The sequence below is a fragment of the Peromyscus leucopus genome, chromosome 18 (assembly GCF_004664715.2).
Source record: "Peromyscus leucopus breed LL Stock chromosome 18, UCI_PerLeu_2.1, whole genome shotgun sequence".
NCBI classification, from domain to species: Eukaryota; Metazoa; Chordata; class Mammalia; order Rodentia; family Cricetidae; genus Peromyscus; species Peromyscus leucopus.
This window is the reverse complement of record NC_051078.1, coordinates 8709895-8728181: the sequence shown is the minus strand read 5'-3', so window position 1 is coordinate 8728181 and position 18287 is coordinate 8709895. Positions and strand designations below refer to the sequence as shown.

General features: G+C 47.9%; 1 protein-coding gene across 2 annotated transcripts in view; it reads right to left on the bottom strand.

Moving 5' to 3' along the window:
* The window catches only part of Xpot (exportin for tRNA), a 39666-nt gene extending 25588 nt beyond the window's left edge, over positions 1-14078 (bottom strand). For both annotated transcript variants that reach the window (XM_028869599.2, XM_028869600.2), the window contains exons 1-8: positions 13763-14078; positions 9807-9940; positions 6540-6622; positions 4596-4652; positions 4069-4138; positions 2560-2778; positions 1037-1221; positions 772-940 (exon numbers count right to left, since the gene is read on the bottom strand). In XM_028869599.2, coding sequence (XP_028725432.1) covers positions 772-940; positions 1037-1221; positions 2560-2778; positions 4069-4138; positions 4596-4652; positions 6540-6622; positions 9807-9866 — 843 coding nt within the window. In that variant the 5' untranslated portion in view covers positions 9867-9940; positions 13763-14078. The remainder of the gene's footprint in view (positions 1-771; positions 941-1036; positions 1222-2559; positions 2779-4068; positions 4139-4595; positions 4653-6539; positions 6623-9806; positions 9941-13762) is intronic.
* Between the last annotated feature and the right edge of the window lie 4209 nt (positions 14079-18287).

Sequence of the window (18287 nt, the reverse complement as noted above, 5' to 3'; positions counted from 1 at the left end):
GTACACATGTACACACACACACACACACACTAAAGAGACGTAATAAAGAACTCAAAGCAGTCTTAGAGACGCTTCTCCTCAGCTGCAGCTAAATCTGAAATGCCGCCCTGGGCTCAGGGGCGCCTCAGTGACAGTGCCGGCGGGAAGCTCTGGCGCCATCCCTGGCACACACGCAAGAACAAAAAGCCTTCCCGTCACTCTCGCATCAGTTAAAACTCGAACAGGGAGCGGGAGACAGGGCCCAGGGCTGCAGGAGCACTGTCCGCTCTTCCAGAGGACCTGCCCCCACGTGGCCACTTATGACCACCTGCAGCTCAAAAGAGTCCCGGGAGCTCTGACCCCCTCTTTTGGCATCCTTGGGCACTGGGCATACAAGTGGTGCATGGATCGACATGCAGACAAACAGGCATACACATAAAATAAAAATGTGAAACATTATTTTAAAATTCAAGTCTACAATGAAGACGAAACTTTTATGGTTACTAGGTCTAACCTGGGTCAAACAGTCACATGCACTATGGTGCAACTGGCGTATTTCCTGTTACTCAGGGCATGATCAACACTGCAAACCTGCAAAATGCATGCACCATTCTGACTGTAAAGTATCAGAATGGGCACTGCCAAGTGTGCAAGGAAAACACCACAGATGTTAGTTGGGGCTCTCAGAACGTGGTGGTTTACCATCCGTTCAAGGACAGCCCCAAACCCAGAGGGAAAACAGTTCAGCCTCTGTGACGACCGTCAGAGCACCCACGTAAGACCTGCACCGACCTGGTCAATGCTGAAGAACCCAGCCGTCTGCAGCACCTGACACAAGGACTGCACTAGCTTCATCTTATCCACAGGGTCCATCCCTTTGTTCACAATTTCAAACAGACAGTCGCATGCTTCTTCCCGCAGAACTTCCACTGACATGTGACCTAGCAGCATATTTATAAACCTGGGGAAGGAGAAATCAAGACCGTAACGTTTTCAGTTCACCGGTTTTCGAGCCCGACTCTGACAAGTTCAGTTTAAACGTGATCGGCGCCCGCACCTATCATTGGCTATAAGGGACAAGTCTATCCAAGAGACGTAAGCCCCGACGACTTCAAGGCACTGGCACAGCACTTCTGAGTTAGTGTACTGGTAACTGTGTAGGATCTGGTACCACGACTCCACCAGACTTGGAATGCACTGTTCTCTCATTGTGTCTTTGATCAGAGTATTCCTGCGCGCCTCCTACAAACAGAACCCAAAGACAAGGGAGATTAGGACAGCCGAGGGCAGCTGCACACAGTGATTTCCTCTGCACCAAACTCCAGGCTTGTTAAACAGTCCCTACCACGGCTTCCTACTTATCTGCTCTAAAATTACATCCTGTGATTCTCTGTGTTTCCTTTTTCCGTTCTGTTCCGTGGTGCCAGACTTAATTCATTAAATACAAACTATAAATAAGCATTGCTTAGAAATTTCAAGAATGTGAAATGATTTCTAAACAGTAGACAAAACTAATACTTACTCTATTTAAAAAAAAAAAAAAACAGCCGTGACTTAAATGTACAGTGTCCTTTAAGTTTATGAATCTTTTAGTTACAATTGTCTTAAACTATTATATACAAGTAAAGCCATTTCCAGTGGGTTTTTTTGCTTTTTTGTTCATGAGACAGGATTGTCCATATGTAACTCAGGATGGCTCTCCTACCCCAGTTACCCAAGTGCTAGGAACAGCCAGTTACACTTCCCACTCTTTATTAATTACTTCTATGTTGAAGAGATAGAGATCAAATCCCGGGCCTCCTGCACACTAGGCAACGGCTCTCTTAGTTCACAAGCACTAAGCATTACTTTTAGGAATAAGGCTCGACTAAGGATGTACCTCAGCTGCAAAGATTCCCTGGCACTGATAAAACACTGTATTCAATTACTAGCACTACTTAACAACAAACCAAACCAAACAAACAAACAAAACAAAACAAACAAAAAACGAAGGCAAGAGAGATGTCTAGATGCATAAAGACCAGGATAGAGGGCTTGGGCGCCACGACTGGATGAGACCACGGAGACAGCACACAGACCTCCACACTCATAAGCTACTGCTTTTCACTTGTTCAGAAGTATTCAGTATGGATGGCATTTCACGGAACTATGAGAAAACAAGGTGTACTTCCCTGGTGACACGGTGACTTAGCTTTAAAAATCTAATTTAATGCTGTAATTTCAATCTTCGGTGGTGGGAGAGGTTAAATTTCATTGCCAGCAAATTCAAGATGCTAGGTACATTTGTAGTTTAAGAAGAGGCGAAAGGCCCGGGGGTGGGTGGGTGGGGTGGAGGCGCACGCCTTTAATCAAGCACTCGGGAGGCAGAGGCAGGCAGATTTGAGTTCCAGGACAGCCAGGGCTACACAGAGAAACCCTGCCTGAGAGAGTGAGGGGCGGGGTGGGGTGTGGGTGTGGGAGGTTGGGGACAGTAGCAAACAAACAAAAAGAAATGCAACAGACCAGACCCCCTGTCCTCCTCTCCACATGCTCACCTTCCCTACAAAGCCTACGTTAAGAACCCAGTCAATGGTGACTTGCCTCTGATGTGTGAACCACATCCCTGTCCACCAACTCTGAATCGATGGCCATGAGGATGCGCAGGTACAGATCCACTCCCCTGGGGTTCAGGTCCACGACTGAGAGAATGTCGAAGAAAAACTTGGGCCATTTAGTGAGATACTCCGTAACAAAAAGCAAGGCGAAGACCTGGGCTGCTTTATTCCGTATAAAGGTCTTCTCTGGCTGGGGATTCAGCATCTGGCAAACAGAAAAATCCACAAAAATTAGATCCAAACTATTCAAAAGCACATTATTTTATTTTTTTTTTTTTCTATTTATCATTAGCTGGCAAAAACTCACTTAAATTTCAATATTGCCCAGATTGGCGGCAGCAAATTTACCCATGAGTGCAAGGGACCGGTCACATGACGAGCAAGTGAATTAATGGCTGCCTCTTAGACTGGGAGGCAAAGGCAGGTGAATCTCTGTGAGTTCCAGACCAGCCTGGTCTACAAACTGAGTTCCAGGACAACCAGGGCTACAAAGAGAAACCCTGTCTCAAAAAAAATTTTTTTAATTTTGGGGGGGGGGCGGGGAGTAGGGAGCTGTTTGCTTGTTTGGAGTCAGGGTTTTCCTATGTAGCTCAGGTTGGCCTCACTCAGAGGGATCCACCTGGCTTTCTGCCTCTGTGGGATCAAAGGTTTGAGCCACCAGCCCAGCCTAGGCCTTGTTTTTATGTGACAAGGTCTACTAACAGCTCAAGTTGGCCTTTAAAACTTGTTCAAACTCCAGGCTGGCCTCCAAATAACAATCTTCCTCCCTCTGCCTGTTGGTATTGAGACACAGGTGTGAACCAAGGGTTATTAAGCTTCGTGTACAGAATTTTTCTTTTTCTTTTTTTCTTTTTTTTTTTTTTTGGCTTTTCAAGACAAGGTTTCTCTATGTAGCACTGGCTGCCCTGGAACTCACTCTGTAGACCAGGTTGGCCTCGAACTCACAGAGATCCGCCTGCCTCTGCCTCCTGCGTGCCGGGATCAAAGGCGTGCGCCACCACCGCCAGCTAAATAAATTACTTTTTAAAACTAAAGTTTCGCCGGGCAGTGGTGGCGCACGCCTTTAATCCCAGCACTCGGGAGGCAGAGCCAGGTGGATCTCTGTGAGTTCGAGGCCAGCCTGGGCTACCAAGTGAGTTCCAGGAAAGGCGCAAAGCTACACAAGAGAAACCCTGTCTCGAAAAACAAAAAAACAAACAAACAAACAAAAAAACTAAAGTTTTAAAGTTCAGCCATGTGTGGTGGTGGGTACCTTTAATTCTGGCCCTTGGGAGGCAGAGGCAAGCGTATCAGGTCAACCAGGGCTACATAGTGAGACCCTGTCTCAAAAAAAGAGAAAGGTTTCCACAAGGTTATGGCAAGTAGAGCAGTTTTGGTTATTAATACAATCTTAAATTATTATTGTTTCTGCCCGTGATCTTTAAGACCAGCACTTTAAATATAAAAGAGGGGGCAGCTGGCTGACTGAGGCACCGAATGAAATGAACGGTTTTACCTGAGCTTGCAGCCACGACAGGAGTGTCTCCCTGATGAGCTGCTGCTGGGCTGTGCTGAGTTCTGAGTACCTGAGAAAGAGGGAACAGTGACTACATTTGCTGCAGGCGGTGGCAGCGGCGAATGTAAATCTCATCTATCAAAAGGGAGAGTTTTACGGCATTTCGGCACCAGGTTTCCTAAAATACACTGCGGATGTCCATTAACACAGTCATAAAGAACACACAGAGGAGCCGGTCAGACAGGCTTCAGTCAGTGACCTCAGATTTGTGGCTCAGTTCACGCTCAAACAAACGACAGCTATGTGATTTTTTTTTTTTTAAACCAACCTGAGGTCTGTGGTCTACAGAATAAGCCCACAGACTGGCTAGCTCAGTCTGAATAAATCAGAACACATGCGTAGCCCAGATACAATTTCTACACTGGTAGTTTACTATCTGTATTTTGGTTTCCTCAAGGACAGAATAACAAATTAAAATACGCCTGTCTCAACAAATCTTTGAGATTAAAAACAATGAAAAGGCTTACTTGTATTTCACTTGATGTTCTAATACTTGAAAGCAGAAAAATTTTATGTGATCATCACTGAAAAAGAAAAAAAATTAGAAAATCAGAGAATAACTGGGGAAAACAATGGCAAAATACCTCACCAGTAACAACGGTGAGGTTCCTAACACTAGGCTTTTGCCTGGCTTTCTACTAACCAACCATGTTTTACTCATTTATAGTATTATCTTTTTTGCTTTATGGCACTGGGTACCTAACTCAGGGCCTCATGAATTTCAGGCAAAGGCTTTACCCATCAGCCACAGGTCCAAGTCCTGAGTTAAACAGGTTAAAAGTGCTCTAAATACAATTCACAACACATGGCAGTCCCATTACATTTAATAAGCAACATAACCACGTGTTCTAATACACACCCTAAACACAGTGCTTTGGGAGTGGAGGCCATTGCCCCGAACTCGAACGTGGAGAGTCAAAGCTCTGGGAACAATTTCTGTGCTTTACTTTAGAATGATCAGGAAGATCAAGACGGCAAATAGCGGGCAGCAAGAGACTAACGAAATCAAAGGTGCCGCCGTGGCCTACCTGAAACTTAAGCTTTATTAATTAGTCAGTCCTCTTACAAGCAAATCCAACATATTTGTAAGGTAGGATGGCTCAGTCCACCCTCAAAGTTCACACAAGAAACTGAACCACAAATAAATCCACTTTTGTAAGATGGGAGGGGAGAAAAAGACCTATTTCTAACTCCCCCTAGGGGGATACAGCCAACAATTATTCTGACAAAATCCTTTTAGAGTCCGGGAATCTGCTCAGTCCAGATGGACGGTGCATGAGACAGGCTTTGTGCGGGACACTGTTTCCTATGGAAAGAGCAGTCCAAGCAGAAATGCAGACACTCTAAGATGTTCCAGAAAAAGAAGCCCCAGTAAACCAAACTACGCTGCAGCCACACAGGGTGCCCGCCACACAGGCCTACGGGCCCAGCACTCCAGCACTCCAGCCAGAGGGCCATCACTAAAGCCCTGTGCTCCAGCTCCCAGCAGCAGGCTGCTGTGTCCCGCTAACTAACAGCTTCCCACAAGCCTCACCATGCCAGGTTGTCTTCTTTACTAAGAAGCTAACTTAAACAATGATGAAATGAGTATACAAGTTTCCATTTCTATGAAACTGCGTTTGCCGCTTTAGAAAGACTACCCAGAAGGCCACATTGCAGGGGAGAGCCTTTTCACATGTGGTACGTGGCCTCAGGAATCAGAGGATAAGAGCTGGAGAGAAATATTGCGAGACCTGCTTTCACCCTTTCTGAATTCTCCTCAGAGGCCCGCACTGGAAACCGTACAAGGTAGGACTATGAGCATCACCCTAAGACTGCAATGAATACGAATGACAAGACCGGGGTTCCCACACCAATAGTAGCTGAATACTGATATACTTACTCCAAGTGAAGGCTTTAGATTAAGATACAGATCATTAATGATCACCTCCTTCACCAACTTCCAACCGTAAGACAATGGCATGTTTAGCGTAGCCTCTTCCAGTGAGGACTGGCTATCAGCTACACAATACACATAAAGAAAGGATAGTTTGGGCTGGAGACGCGGCTCAGTAGTTAAGAGCACTGACTGCTCTTCCAGTGGACCCGAGTTCAATTCCCAACACCCACATGGTAGCTCACAACTGTCTGTAACTCCAGGATCCACCACCCTCACACAGGCATACATACAAGCAAAACCCAACAAAATAAAAATACATTTTAAAAAGGATAGTTTGACTGAAAAAAATCAACTCTGGATTGGCTCAAAAATTTGGTTTGCTATTTTTCTTTTTTCATGCTACTAACAGTTTTCAAAAAGGTACGTTACAAAACGTTTTTTATAAAAACACTTCCCAAAACAAAACTTAAAATGTTTCATGTTCATAGAAAAGTCAATCCTTCCAGACAATACAGAGATCTGTGTTAATTACCTGTATGTCTTCTGTGCTAAAGCCTCTGCACACACCTGCCAGGCATCTGGGGAAATCTTCAACTGCTCAAAATAAGCCAGGGCCTGGAAGATGGCAAAACAAAGCAACAGAGTTGATACTGAATTCTGATGCTCTACTCATACTAAACAAAGGCTGGAGCGAACCAATAGTCAACAACGATTTGGGTTTAATACATCAGCTAAAACATCTAATCCAGGCTTCTGAATATATGCACAGTCCAGATGTTTCGTTCCTAAGAATAGATCAGTGACCGGTTACCAGTTAGACACTTACAACAGTTTCCTTCAGTAAAGGAGCTGGCGCGAGATTGCCCTGCAGACATCACTGGGTTATGAGATGACAGAAGAAGTACCCAAGCGTTTTTTTTATCAAGTGCAATAATTTAAGGTACATACAACCATAGAAGGGCCGGGGAAGGGTGCTCGGAGCACACGCGGCCTCCCACCACGGGTAAATGCTGAACAAAACAGAACACAGAGCTTTCTGGCCCACAACTAATCTGGGACGGGCAGAAAGGTAGCAGGTGACAGGGGCGGGTGGTGGCGCACACCCTGGGAGGCAAAGGCAGGTGGTCCGGCTTCACAACTGCTATCTCAAGTGGAGGGCGGTCTGGGGAGGCCTGACCCGAGTCCTTGGTAATGTCAAGTTTCTACAAATCCCACGACTACCACTGGGAACCTTTCCGGAGGCAGGGCAGTGTGCAAACGCAGTCACTCACGTATACACGCTGCTAATATTTCACTCCCCATAAGGGGAGGGGTTCATCAGCTAAGACTCTCTCTAACAGTGCTTCCTCTGAACGACAGTGAGGCCCAGGCATGCAGCTCCGGTGATGGAGGGCTTGCCTGGACTAAGAGCCCCGGCTAAATCCTAGGCGCGCGCGCGCACGTGCACACACACGCACACACACACACAGGTGTGGCGGTGCTTGTCTGTTATCTCAGTACAAGAGGTGTGGGTAGGAGGAGCAAAGCTCAAGGGCAAGTTTGAGGCTAGCCTGGGCTACATGAAACCCTGTCTCAGAAAAATTAAACGAATGGTTTTAAGCCAAAGCTGGGGAAGAGGGAGGAAATAACCAGAACTCCTTCCGCTTTTGTCTCTGGTAAGAAGACGCAGCAGGAAACAGGCACCTGAGTTCAATTCTTGGAACCCAGGTCAAGACGGAAAAAAAAAGAGCGGCTCCGTGCAAGTCCCGAGGCCCTCATTCCCCGCCCACACCGTCCACGCCGTCCACGCCGGCACGCTGGCTCATTCATTAATTTGTAAAGTGTTGAATGCTGGAACTTCCAGGTGGTGGCTGCGCACACCTTTAATCCCAGCACTTGGGAGGCAGAGGCAGGCGGATCTCTGTGAGTTCGAGGCCAGCCTGCTCTACAGAGTGAGATCCAGGAAAGGGGCAAAGTTACACAGAGAAACCCTGTCTGGAAAAACCTAGAATTGTGAAGAGGACCAAAGCCAGAGGCTCTGGACCAGACCAACAGCTCCTTGCAATGAACGATTACAAGTCAAGCTGCTCGGACACTGCAGCTCCCAATGCCAACAAGACAAACCAAGAGCTGATGGAGAGGTGGGAAAGACGGAGGAGCAAAGGGGTTTAATTAATATTTTTAAATTTTTCTTGGGGGGGGGGGAGTCTCTGCAACGGTGAAGGGCGGACATGGGGGGACTGGGAAATGAGCGGGATTGGAGTACACCATGTGAAATTCCCCAAGAATCAATAAAAATTATGATTAAACAATTTTGATAAGGACGCTAAAGTGTCGCTCTTCACGATTGATGGCTTCTGTCAGGTGTGGGTGGGGAAGGACTAGTTTTAAGGGGCTGGCCCAGGAGTGTGAGCATGCCAGCGAGTACATGGGCAGCACAAACTGAGCTTTTTTCTTTTTTTTGGGGGGGGGGGAGGCACCGGTTGAGGGAGTTGACCTGGGAGGAACAGGAAGTGAGTGTGCTGGAGGTTCATGATGTGAAAATCCCAGATAATCAATAAAAATATTATAAAAACAAACCCCACAATCACCTGACACTTATAAAACAGCCAACAGCTTTTAATTATAATCAGCATGCAACATCAAGGTAGGCTAAAGGTCAGACTGCAGCCGGGCGGTGGTGGCGCACGCCTTTAATCCCAGCACGCCTTTAATCCCAGCACTCGGGAGGCAGAGGCAGGCGGATCTTTGTGAGTTCGAGGCCAGCCTGGGCTACCAAGTGAGTTCCAGGAAAGGCGCAAAGCTACACAGAGAAACCCTGTCTCGAAAAACCAAAAAAAAAAAAAAAAAGGTCAGACTGCAGTGTCTCAGCTATTATGAAAGCAGGCAGCTTAAATCTCTATGAAAATAAAACCATTTATATACAAAAAAAAAAAAAAAAAAGCCTGGACTTCTAGATTTCTAACGTTCCAATACTGACTTCTAGATTCCTATTATTTGCCATATTTGGAGAGCTAGTTGCTTTTTTATCAGCAGAGGCATACATCTTATCATATCATAAACTACTTGGGAGGTTTTTGTTCACTTGTTTTTTTAAACCACTTTAGAAGAAATTTCTACTACTTAAAAGCTTAGTGAGGCTGCTAACTTTAGCTCATTTACAGCAAGTTCTCTTCTTTGCTACAAGGAGTAGGAAGAAAGAAAAACTCCCCCTTTCCTCTGATCATAAACTTCGGAACACTCACATCTTTAAAAATTAATTAAAGGCCTGTCCTTTTAGTGTCTTCTTTTATCATTGGGCTAAAGTCCTTATTAGATTTATAAGCTACATTATTAGGTTTAATTGCTTACATTTACCCGAATATACCAGCATCTCCTAGTGAATTTCACGTCACGAAATCGTTTCATGTAACTTAAGATGTGGCATATTAAAACTGCTTATTTCCAGTCTGCAAAGACTAAACAACACACGAGTAAAGCAACTTACAGTCCAAGGCGAGCAAGGGTAAAGTAGAATATGCACTACGCTAATGCAAACGTTCTCTGCCTCTGTAACTGTGTGACAACTTTGAACAAAAGAAATGTCGGATGTTGCACAGGACCTGCCCTCACAGGCCGGCCGGTCGGTTTCCGCACTCTGGCTCAGCCAACTTAACAAAAATCAATCACCACCCTTGATGTTTCAATATTCAGAACGTACTCACCTCAAATCTGTCGGAGCCTATTAATGTTTACCAAGTCAGATGTGTTTTCTGTTTAAATCCTCCCACGTACATTTGTGGTAGCATGCTTTTAAAAACGACTAAATCGATGGACTTACCCTTTGTCTAAAGTCTGAATCAGCATTTGGATTTAGCCCTAAAAGAGCCTGTTCATCCATGTCTGCTGTTATTCCTGGAGTTTTCCGATCACAATAGACGTGGCTTCTAATCCCACAGAAGAATCCACAATCATCTGCACACAGAAAACAAAAAGACGATTATCTGGAATGTAAGAAATGGCTGAAAAGACACAGCTCTGTAGATGCAAAGTCCACCCTGAGATCAAGGGAACCCATGTCTCACCAGAACAGAGTGGACCCTGTGGCACACACCAGTGTCTAGTTTTGCACAGTCTAAACAAGTATGCCATTAAGGCTCTCAGGTGGTACTGTCCTGCAAAGCTCGCCAGCCAAGTACGGAAAGTAACTCTTTTAGAAGGATGCATGCAGCGTTGGGACTTGTCTGCAGCGTAATGTGTGCTGGGGAGAATAATATCTACATGCCCTTGGTTTTGTGCTGTAAGAATTTCCCTACTCTCAGAGATGACCATAAACATCTTTTAAAGCCATTAGAATGGGCCCGGCACCCACTTAGAATGGCTCACCTCAGGGTTTAATACCCTTCCTGGAGGTCTACCAGTAGGGCAACCCAAGGAAAGAGGAAGGGCGAGGGAGCGAAGAACCAGTCATTAGTGTTGGAACAAGGAGCTAATTCTGCCTTTTACAGGTCTCTGCTCTTGCCAGCCAATTCTAGAAATGTATTTCATAGATGACTTCTCTCACTCAGAACTCCCCCATCCCACACCAGCTTTCCTCTCCTCGACATCCCCGGAAAGCAATCTACTTCACAATCCGGAGTCTAACATCCTCACACCAGAACGTGGTACGCTCCCAAAGACAGCTAGTTCTTCCACACACAACATGCTTTTCTGCATACACCTGGAACAAACTCCAAACAGTGTGAACGCTGTTCTCAGGGGAGGAGAGTTTGCCAGTAAAGGGCTTCCTGCACCTGGATAAGGTGACTCCCCAGCACCCTTGGAAAAGCTAGGTGTGGTAGAACTGGGGAGGTGGGGAGAAAACAGTTGGCAGACCCTCAAAGCTTTCTGGACAGCTCCTCTAGCCACACTGGTGAGCTCCAGGTTCACTAAGACCCTGTCTCAAAAGAAAAAAAAAAATGCATTATGTACATATATGAAATTGCCAAAAATTAAGTTATATAGTGAAAATCAATGGAGGAAGACACCTGATATAGACCTCTGGCTTCCAACTGCACACATATAAGCTCACACAGACACACCAAACACACAAATGACATTTTCTGGAACACTGAGGGTATGGAAATTAGGCCTTACATTCCTATTACAAAGCTATAAAGCTTCTTTATTTACCTACTTTTCATTATTAGAACTGAAGTGAACTTAAAGAGGCCAAGAGACAAACAGAGGTCCTACGTACGACGCAGCCTTTTAGAAATGGTGAGACCCGGGCCAGGATGCAGGATCCCTATACTTTCCTGTTTTCTACGGTCCCTTTTGGAATCAACATCAGAATATAAGCTGAGAATAAGCCTTGGGAATAAAGGCCAGCCTCTTCTCTCACCACTCACGGCAAACCTGCAGACCACAGCAAGGCAACCCAAATCCCCGACTGCCCGTGGGACTAAGATCCAAACACTTCTAAACAACCAACCCCTACCATTCGGCACGGTACTCAGCAAGGCCAGCAGCCCCCTATTTACACAGCCGCTCTCAGGTGGCATTCTACTCGACTGTGCGCACATGGCTCTTTTCAGCTGTGTGGGCAAACCCCGCGAGGCCTTCCAATGTCGGTTTACAGATCACCTCATGCAATAATCCGGCTCTGACCTCTGCTGTCTGACCCGACCAAATCGGACTAGGTACCCCTTCCGAGCTCTGCCAGCCAGTTTTCCCTCACTAACCGTCAAGAACAAGGACTGTGAGATATGCATCACTACGTTCCTGGGATTTAAAAAGGCGGGTTTGGGGGGTTTTTAAAGTTCTGGGTTTGAAGCAGGAGATGGCTCAGGGGTAAAGGCTCTTGATTCTCTAGAGTCACAATGGTGAAAGAGAGAACTGACTGCTGTGTGCGCGCGCGCACACACACACACACACACACACACACACACACACACACACGTATATGTAAGATAAATACATACATGTAATTCTTTATGTCCAAGACTTATATTCCAATCTTGTCATTAAAAAAAAAAAAAAAAAAAAAAAAAAAGCAGCTGGGGCAGTGGTGGCTCATGTCTTTAATGCCAGCACTGGGGAGGCAGAGGCAGGAGGATTTCTGAGAGTTCAGCCTGGTCTACAGAGAGTTTCAGGACAGCCAACCTGAGAAACTCTGCCTCGAAAAACAAAACCAAACAACAACAAAAAAAAGACATAACCAAACCAAACCCAACCCAGTCATTAGTCAAGGCAGCACACATCTTTTAATCTCATTGCTCTGGGAGGTAGAGGCAGAGGATCTGTGATATACCAGGCCAGCCTGGTATATCTGCACACAGCTGATCTGGCTAGCCAGAGCTGGAGTGAGATTCTGTCTCAAAAAGAAAACAATAATTGAGGCTACAGAGACAAAAAAAAAGTATGCATTCCTTTCTACCAGAGGAAAAGAGGCAAAGTCCTCAAGACTACAGTGTAGGCAAAGCATGCCTCTAATAGCTGGCTTATAAGTTTAGAGGTAGGCACACAGGATGAGCTCTTTGAAGCATTCTTAAACTAGAATGGTATTTTGAACAGATGGAAAAGCAAAATGGTTCCACCAGGAAAAGTAAAGTAGTATTCCTCTTATAAATGCTCAGAGAGAAAAGTCAGTTTAAGAATTTCTGTAAACTCCTGATTGAGAAACTTCTAAACCTTCATTTCCATCCTCCACTTTGAGAAAAACTGCTTAAGCTTTGCCATTTCGCTCTAATCTTGACAAGAGGGAAAAAAAAAAAAAAAAAAGGCCTCACGGAAACACATGATCAACAAAAAAGCCCTAAGCCAACTTGTTACAGTTGTCAATAGGGAAGGAAACCCGCACCAACACTCGCCATCTACACATTCGGAGAAAGCACTAGGGTGATCAAAATTAAATGTTCACTTATCTGTGAATAAGACACTGAAAAGCTACAGCTAATGTTAAAAAGGTAACTTCTTAATAAAAACTGGACGCTTAGCATGCTGACCCACAGAGCCTGGCAGGCTTAAACATTGTTACAGTATGGTAAACATTTTATACACGGTGCAAAGGTGGATGAAACGGGGGTGTATAAAATGTTTACCATACTGTAACATAAGAAATATACTTATAACTATGGAGCCGTAATTCTTCCTTAGCCATCAGGTCAAAAATCGAACAACGTGGAAAATTCCTCCACACCTACTTCAGCCCGTTTGAGACTGACTTAATCTTTCCAGCCTTTTAACAATCAAGTTGACAAGTCGCTTTAATACAACGTAACTTCCCCCGCCAGCAACAACTAAGGAAGGCTTTCAAAAAGTACTCGTTTTTCAGGTTACAGGAAAACATCACGCTCCTCCACCACTGCTGCAAGGCTGTAAAGAAGCAAGGAGGGGGGAGAGAAGGGCTGGCTGTTCGTGCTGGCAAATTACTACGCAGAAAGATCACTTATTTCTCCCCCCCCCCCTCCTATGGGTGCCGGGGTGGGGAGCATATCAACTTGTGCACATCTACAGCTGAAATTGGTGGGACGCACTCTAAAACTATCACAAATGGGGTTGGTGGGGTGTGTGGGGTGGGGAGAGGTAGCCTCCGAGGCCGGCCTCGCCCCCGATCCCTCCCTGGGCGAAGCCTCGTGGCCACCCGGGTGATGAAACACCCGGCAACCGGCAGCCACGCAGTCGGGACGTGGCCGCCACCGCCACCGCCACCGCTCGCCCGTCCTGCCCTCAGCTCAACCAAGCCCGGGCTCGCCCAGCCCGGCTCGCCCGGCCCCGCAAGGGTCCCCGGCCCGCCACCCCCCAGCCTCCAGTCACCATCACTCCTCCGATCTCTCTTCCTCGCCGGCACTCCCGAGGGCCGGCCGGCCGCCCGGAGCGGCGCCGCACGCAGGGAGGACGGCGAGCGGCCCTCGTCCTTGTCGCCGCCGCCGCCGCGCTAGAGCGCCCGAGCTGGCCCGGGCCGCGCTCGCCTCGGCGGCGCTCGGCGCTCGCTCAGCGCTCGCTCGGCGTCGTCCCCGGGCGCGCCTGCTGCTCTGCGTGGCGCGGAGCGGGGCGGGCAGGTTGGCGAAAGCCGGCGGGCGGGGTCGGCGGCCTCGGAAGAAGGAACACTGCGCAAGGGCCCCGCTAACGCCGCCGCCGCCGCCGCTGCCGCCGCCGCCGCTGAGTCAGCGCGAGGCACGCCCCCCGCGTCGCGCCGCGCGGGCCAGCGCCAGCAGCAGCACCAGCAGCCCCAGCAGCAGCAGCAGCAGCTTCATGGGAAGAGTGCAAGACCGGCCCGCCGCCGCGCGGGCTGGGCCCTCCCGCCACCGCCCCCCTCCCCGGGGGAGGGAGGGGAAACTACAACTCCCAGCGTGCAGCGCGCGCAAGCGCAAGCGCGCAAGCGACGCTCCGCCTCCCAGGCGGCGGGCCGCGCACACGTGCTCCCTGGAGCTCGCAGGGAGGGGGTGGCGTGGGGTGGGGTTTGGGGAGGGGGCGTGGTCGGCGGGGCTCGTGGTGCATGTCGGGAGAGCGCATCCGGTCCTCCTCCTCCTCCTCCTCCTCCTCCTCTCCGCCGGTTCCTGATGCGCGCTAGGCTTTTAAAGAACCGGGCAAGCGGCTTGAAGCAGCATCCACGTCTTGCAGAGAGGACTGGACAGGCGGTGGATGGCTTAGAGTGCTGAGCGCCAGCGATTGGAAAGCGTGGGTGGGAAGGTTTAGACCACGTGTTGGTGTCACGTGCTTGAATGCCTTTCCGGGGGGTTCCACGTGTCTAGCAAGAGACCTCAAGCTTGAGGATCTGTTGAATGCTGGCTGCCTTTGAAAATTCGCTGCGCTTTTACTCACTTGTTTTTTGCTTTTGATGCAGGATCACACTCCGAAGCCCAGGCTGGTCACTCGTTTTTTTTTTTTCTTGTAACTTAACCCAGGCTGGCCTAAACTCTTATCAGTCCCAAGTCCCCAGGGTTACAGGCATGGGCCCCCATGCCCAGTTTAGATGTTACTAATTTTGCTCACGAAGAGAAAAGCATTCCGAGCGATGGTGGCACACGCCTTTAATCCCAGCACCCGGGAGGCAGAGGCAGGGGGATCTCTTGAGTTCAAGGCCAGCCTGTTCTACAGAGTGAGTTCCAGGACAGCCAGGACTACACAAAGGAACCTTGTCTCGAAAACCAAGACAACAAAATAACAAAGTGTTCATAAGTCTAGCTAGGCAGTGGTGGTGCACGCCTTTAATCCCAGCACTCGGGAGGCAGAGGCAGGCGGATCTCTCGAGTTTGAGGCCAGCTTGGTCTACAGAGTGAGTTCCAGGACAGCCAGGGCTGTTACACAGAGAGACCCTGTCTCAACAACAGCAACAAAAAAGTCTAGTGCTTATGTTGTTTGCTGGGCTCCAACTGTTGCTTTATTTATTTGATCCCAAGTTGTTTTTACTTTGTGGGAGCAGATAGGGTGCTGAAGACAGACCACAGTAAGGATACCACGAGAGGCTAGCTTGGGGAACCAGTGACTTTTACTTTAGTTACTTACAGGAACAGAAAGGATTTAAAGACACAGAAACCTTTCAGTTGTTCATGTCCCTGAGCTTCGAGAGTTTGCTCGCAGCATGGAATGTTTCAACTCCCCTTTAATACTTTGTGTTTTAAGGCGCACCCCTCCCTAATGAAAGGTATTAATCCCAGAGGAAACAACACAGTGAATTCAACATTTAGATTTTATTTTGTTTTTTAGAGACAGGGTCTCACTATGTAGATCTGGCTGTCCTGGAACTCAACTCTGTAGCCCAGGCTGGCCTGGAACTCAAGAGATCGCCTGCCTCTGCCTCCCAAGCACAGAGATTAAAGGTGTGTGCCGCCACACCTAGCTCAACATTTAGATTAAATACCTGATTGTTCAGGACATACGGAATACAGGCTGGATGTAGTCAAAGACTCCCACAAAGAACGTACAGGCCTGGCCTGTTCTGCAAGCCTGTGATCCAAGCTGCTTGGGAAGCTGGGGCAGGAGGATCTCGAATTTAAGGCCAGCCAGGGCAAAATGGCTAGCTATACCTATCTTTTTTTTTTTTTTTTTTTTGGTTTTTTGAGACAGGGTTTCTCTGCGTAGTTTTGCGCCTTTCCTGGAACTCACTTGGTAGCCCAGGCTGGCCTCGAACTCACAGCGATCCGCCTGGCTCTGCCTCCCGAGTGCTGGGATTAAAGGCGTGCGCCACCACCGCCCGGCTAGCTATACCTATCTTAAAAGGTAAATAAAACCGGGTGGCGGCGGCGGCGGCGGCGGCGGCGGCGGCGGCGGCGGCGGGCGGCGGCGGCGGCGCACGCCTTTAATCCCAGCACTAGGGAGGCAGAGCCAGGTCGATCTCTGTGAGTTCGAGGCCAGCCTGGACTACCGAGTGAGTTCCAGGACAGGCACCAAAACTACACAGAGAAACCCTGTCTCGAAAAACAAAAAACAAAAAGGTAAATAAAGAGGTCTAGAGATAGAGCTCAGTGGTAGTGTGCCTGCCTCTCCTCCACCACCTTTAACTTCAGTCCCTAGCACAGCGGTTCTCACCCCGTGAGTCTCGACCAATGGGGGAGAGGGTTTAATGAATCTTTCACAGGGATCACCTAAGACCTTTGGAAGACACATACTGCATTATGACTCATAACAGTAGCAAAATGTCACAGTTATGAAGTAGCAATGAAAATAACCGCACGGTTGGCGTCAGCACAGCATGAGGAGCTGTATGAAAGGGTCGCGGCGTTAGCAAGGTTGAGCACCACACTGCCCTAGTACCACAAAACAGAGCTAACAAAACTTGGGACTGGAGTGAGGAGGGGAATGGAAGAAGCAGGGTAAAATTGGTGTAACCATTGAACAGCTACATTTATTTACCAACGTCACAGAAATTCTTTCCCAGGGGGAGTCTTAAGCAAAGCCTACTGCCTCTTCTTAAGGGAGTGGTGGTGGGTGGCTCACACCTTTAATCCCAGCATTTGGGAGTTAGAGCGTGTTTTATACACTGGACACACTTCTAAGTGTTTATACGTTCATTAATCCCCAACCACTGTATGGAGGTAGGTACTGTTATTTTTAAATTGTTTTATTTTTATTTGTATGTATGTATTGTATGTAGGAGCCTGAGGAGGCCAGAAGAGGGTGAGGGATCCCTTTGAGCTGGAGGTGCAGGCAGTTGGGAGCAACCTGACAGGGTGCTGGGACCAAACTTGGGTCCCCTGGAAGAGCAGTGAGTACTCAAGTACACCTCTCCAGCTCTATTCCTGATTTTGTAGATGAAGAAGTTCATAATAGAGGTTGAATAACAGATAAGTGCTTCAAATTATAGCCCACTCTTAGGAGTTCATCAGCCCATGGCGCTCATGCGGGTCCATTTTGTCAGGAGGTATTAAAGAACTGTGCTATTGTAAACATGCTCAGAGTTCTTGTTCTTACAACAGTGAAACTTTTTTTTTTTTTTTAAACTGTTCCACACCTTCCCACCCATTTTGTTTATAGAGGCCGGGTTATAGCTGGGTACCGGGTTATAGCTGGGTACCGGGTTATAGCTGGGTACCGGGTTATAGCTGGGTACCGGGTTATAGCTGGGTACCGGGTTATAGCTGGGTACCGCAGGCTAGCCCCTCCTGTCTCGGCTGGGATCACCATGCTCTGCCCCTGCCTCCCTCTTCTTCCAGGTGCAGGAGTACTTGAAAGGTTAGTCACCCCTTCACTGTCTTTTCTCACGTGCTCCTCTCTAGAAGAGTTAGAATCGCCGTCACTGTGACATTCACAGATGAAGAAACCCGCCCTACAGTTCTCGCTCAGAAAAAGTAAAGAGGAACGTGACAGTCTGGCCTCTTGATCCAGAATTTCTCGACTCTAGCCAACCCTGTTTGTCCCTCAGCTTTGTTTCTGTCGTGACTTTTCCCCAGTCACTCTACAGAAGTGCATCAGTGTCACCAACTGTGTTAGTCAGGGTGAATATACATTATTACGTAGAAAGCTAGGTATACATACACGTATATATACAGGTACACATGAAGGGGACTTCATTAGAACGGCTTACAGGCTATGGTCCAGCTCGTCCATCCATGGCGGTCTCCAACAGAAAGGCCCAGAATTCAGTAGCTGGATGTCTCAGCAGTCCCGATCTGGTGCTGGAGTACCTGGGAATTCCCAGAGAGCTGCTGGTCTTCCGTGGGTTCTACGACCGTAGAAGGAATGTCTCAGCCACAGGATACATTAGCTCACTAGCAAGACTGAAGGCAAGCAGGCAGAAAAGCGAACACCTCCTTCTTCCAAGTCCTTTTATGAGGGCTGCCACCCAAAGGTGTGGTCCAGATTTTGGGTGGGTCTTCCCAACCTCAGAGGATCCAATCAG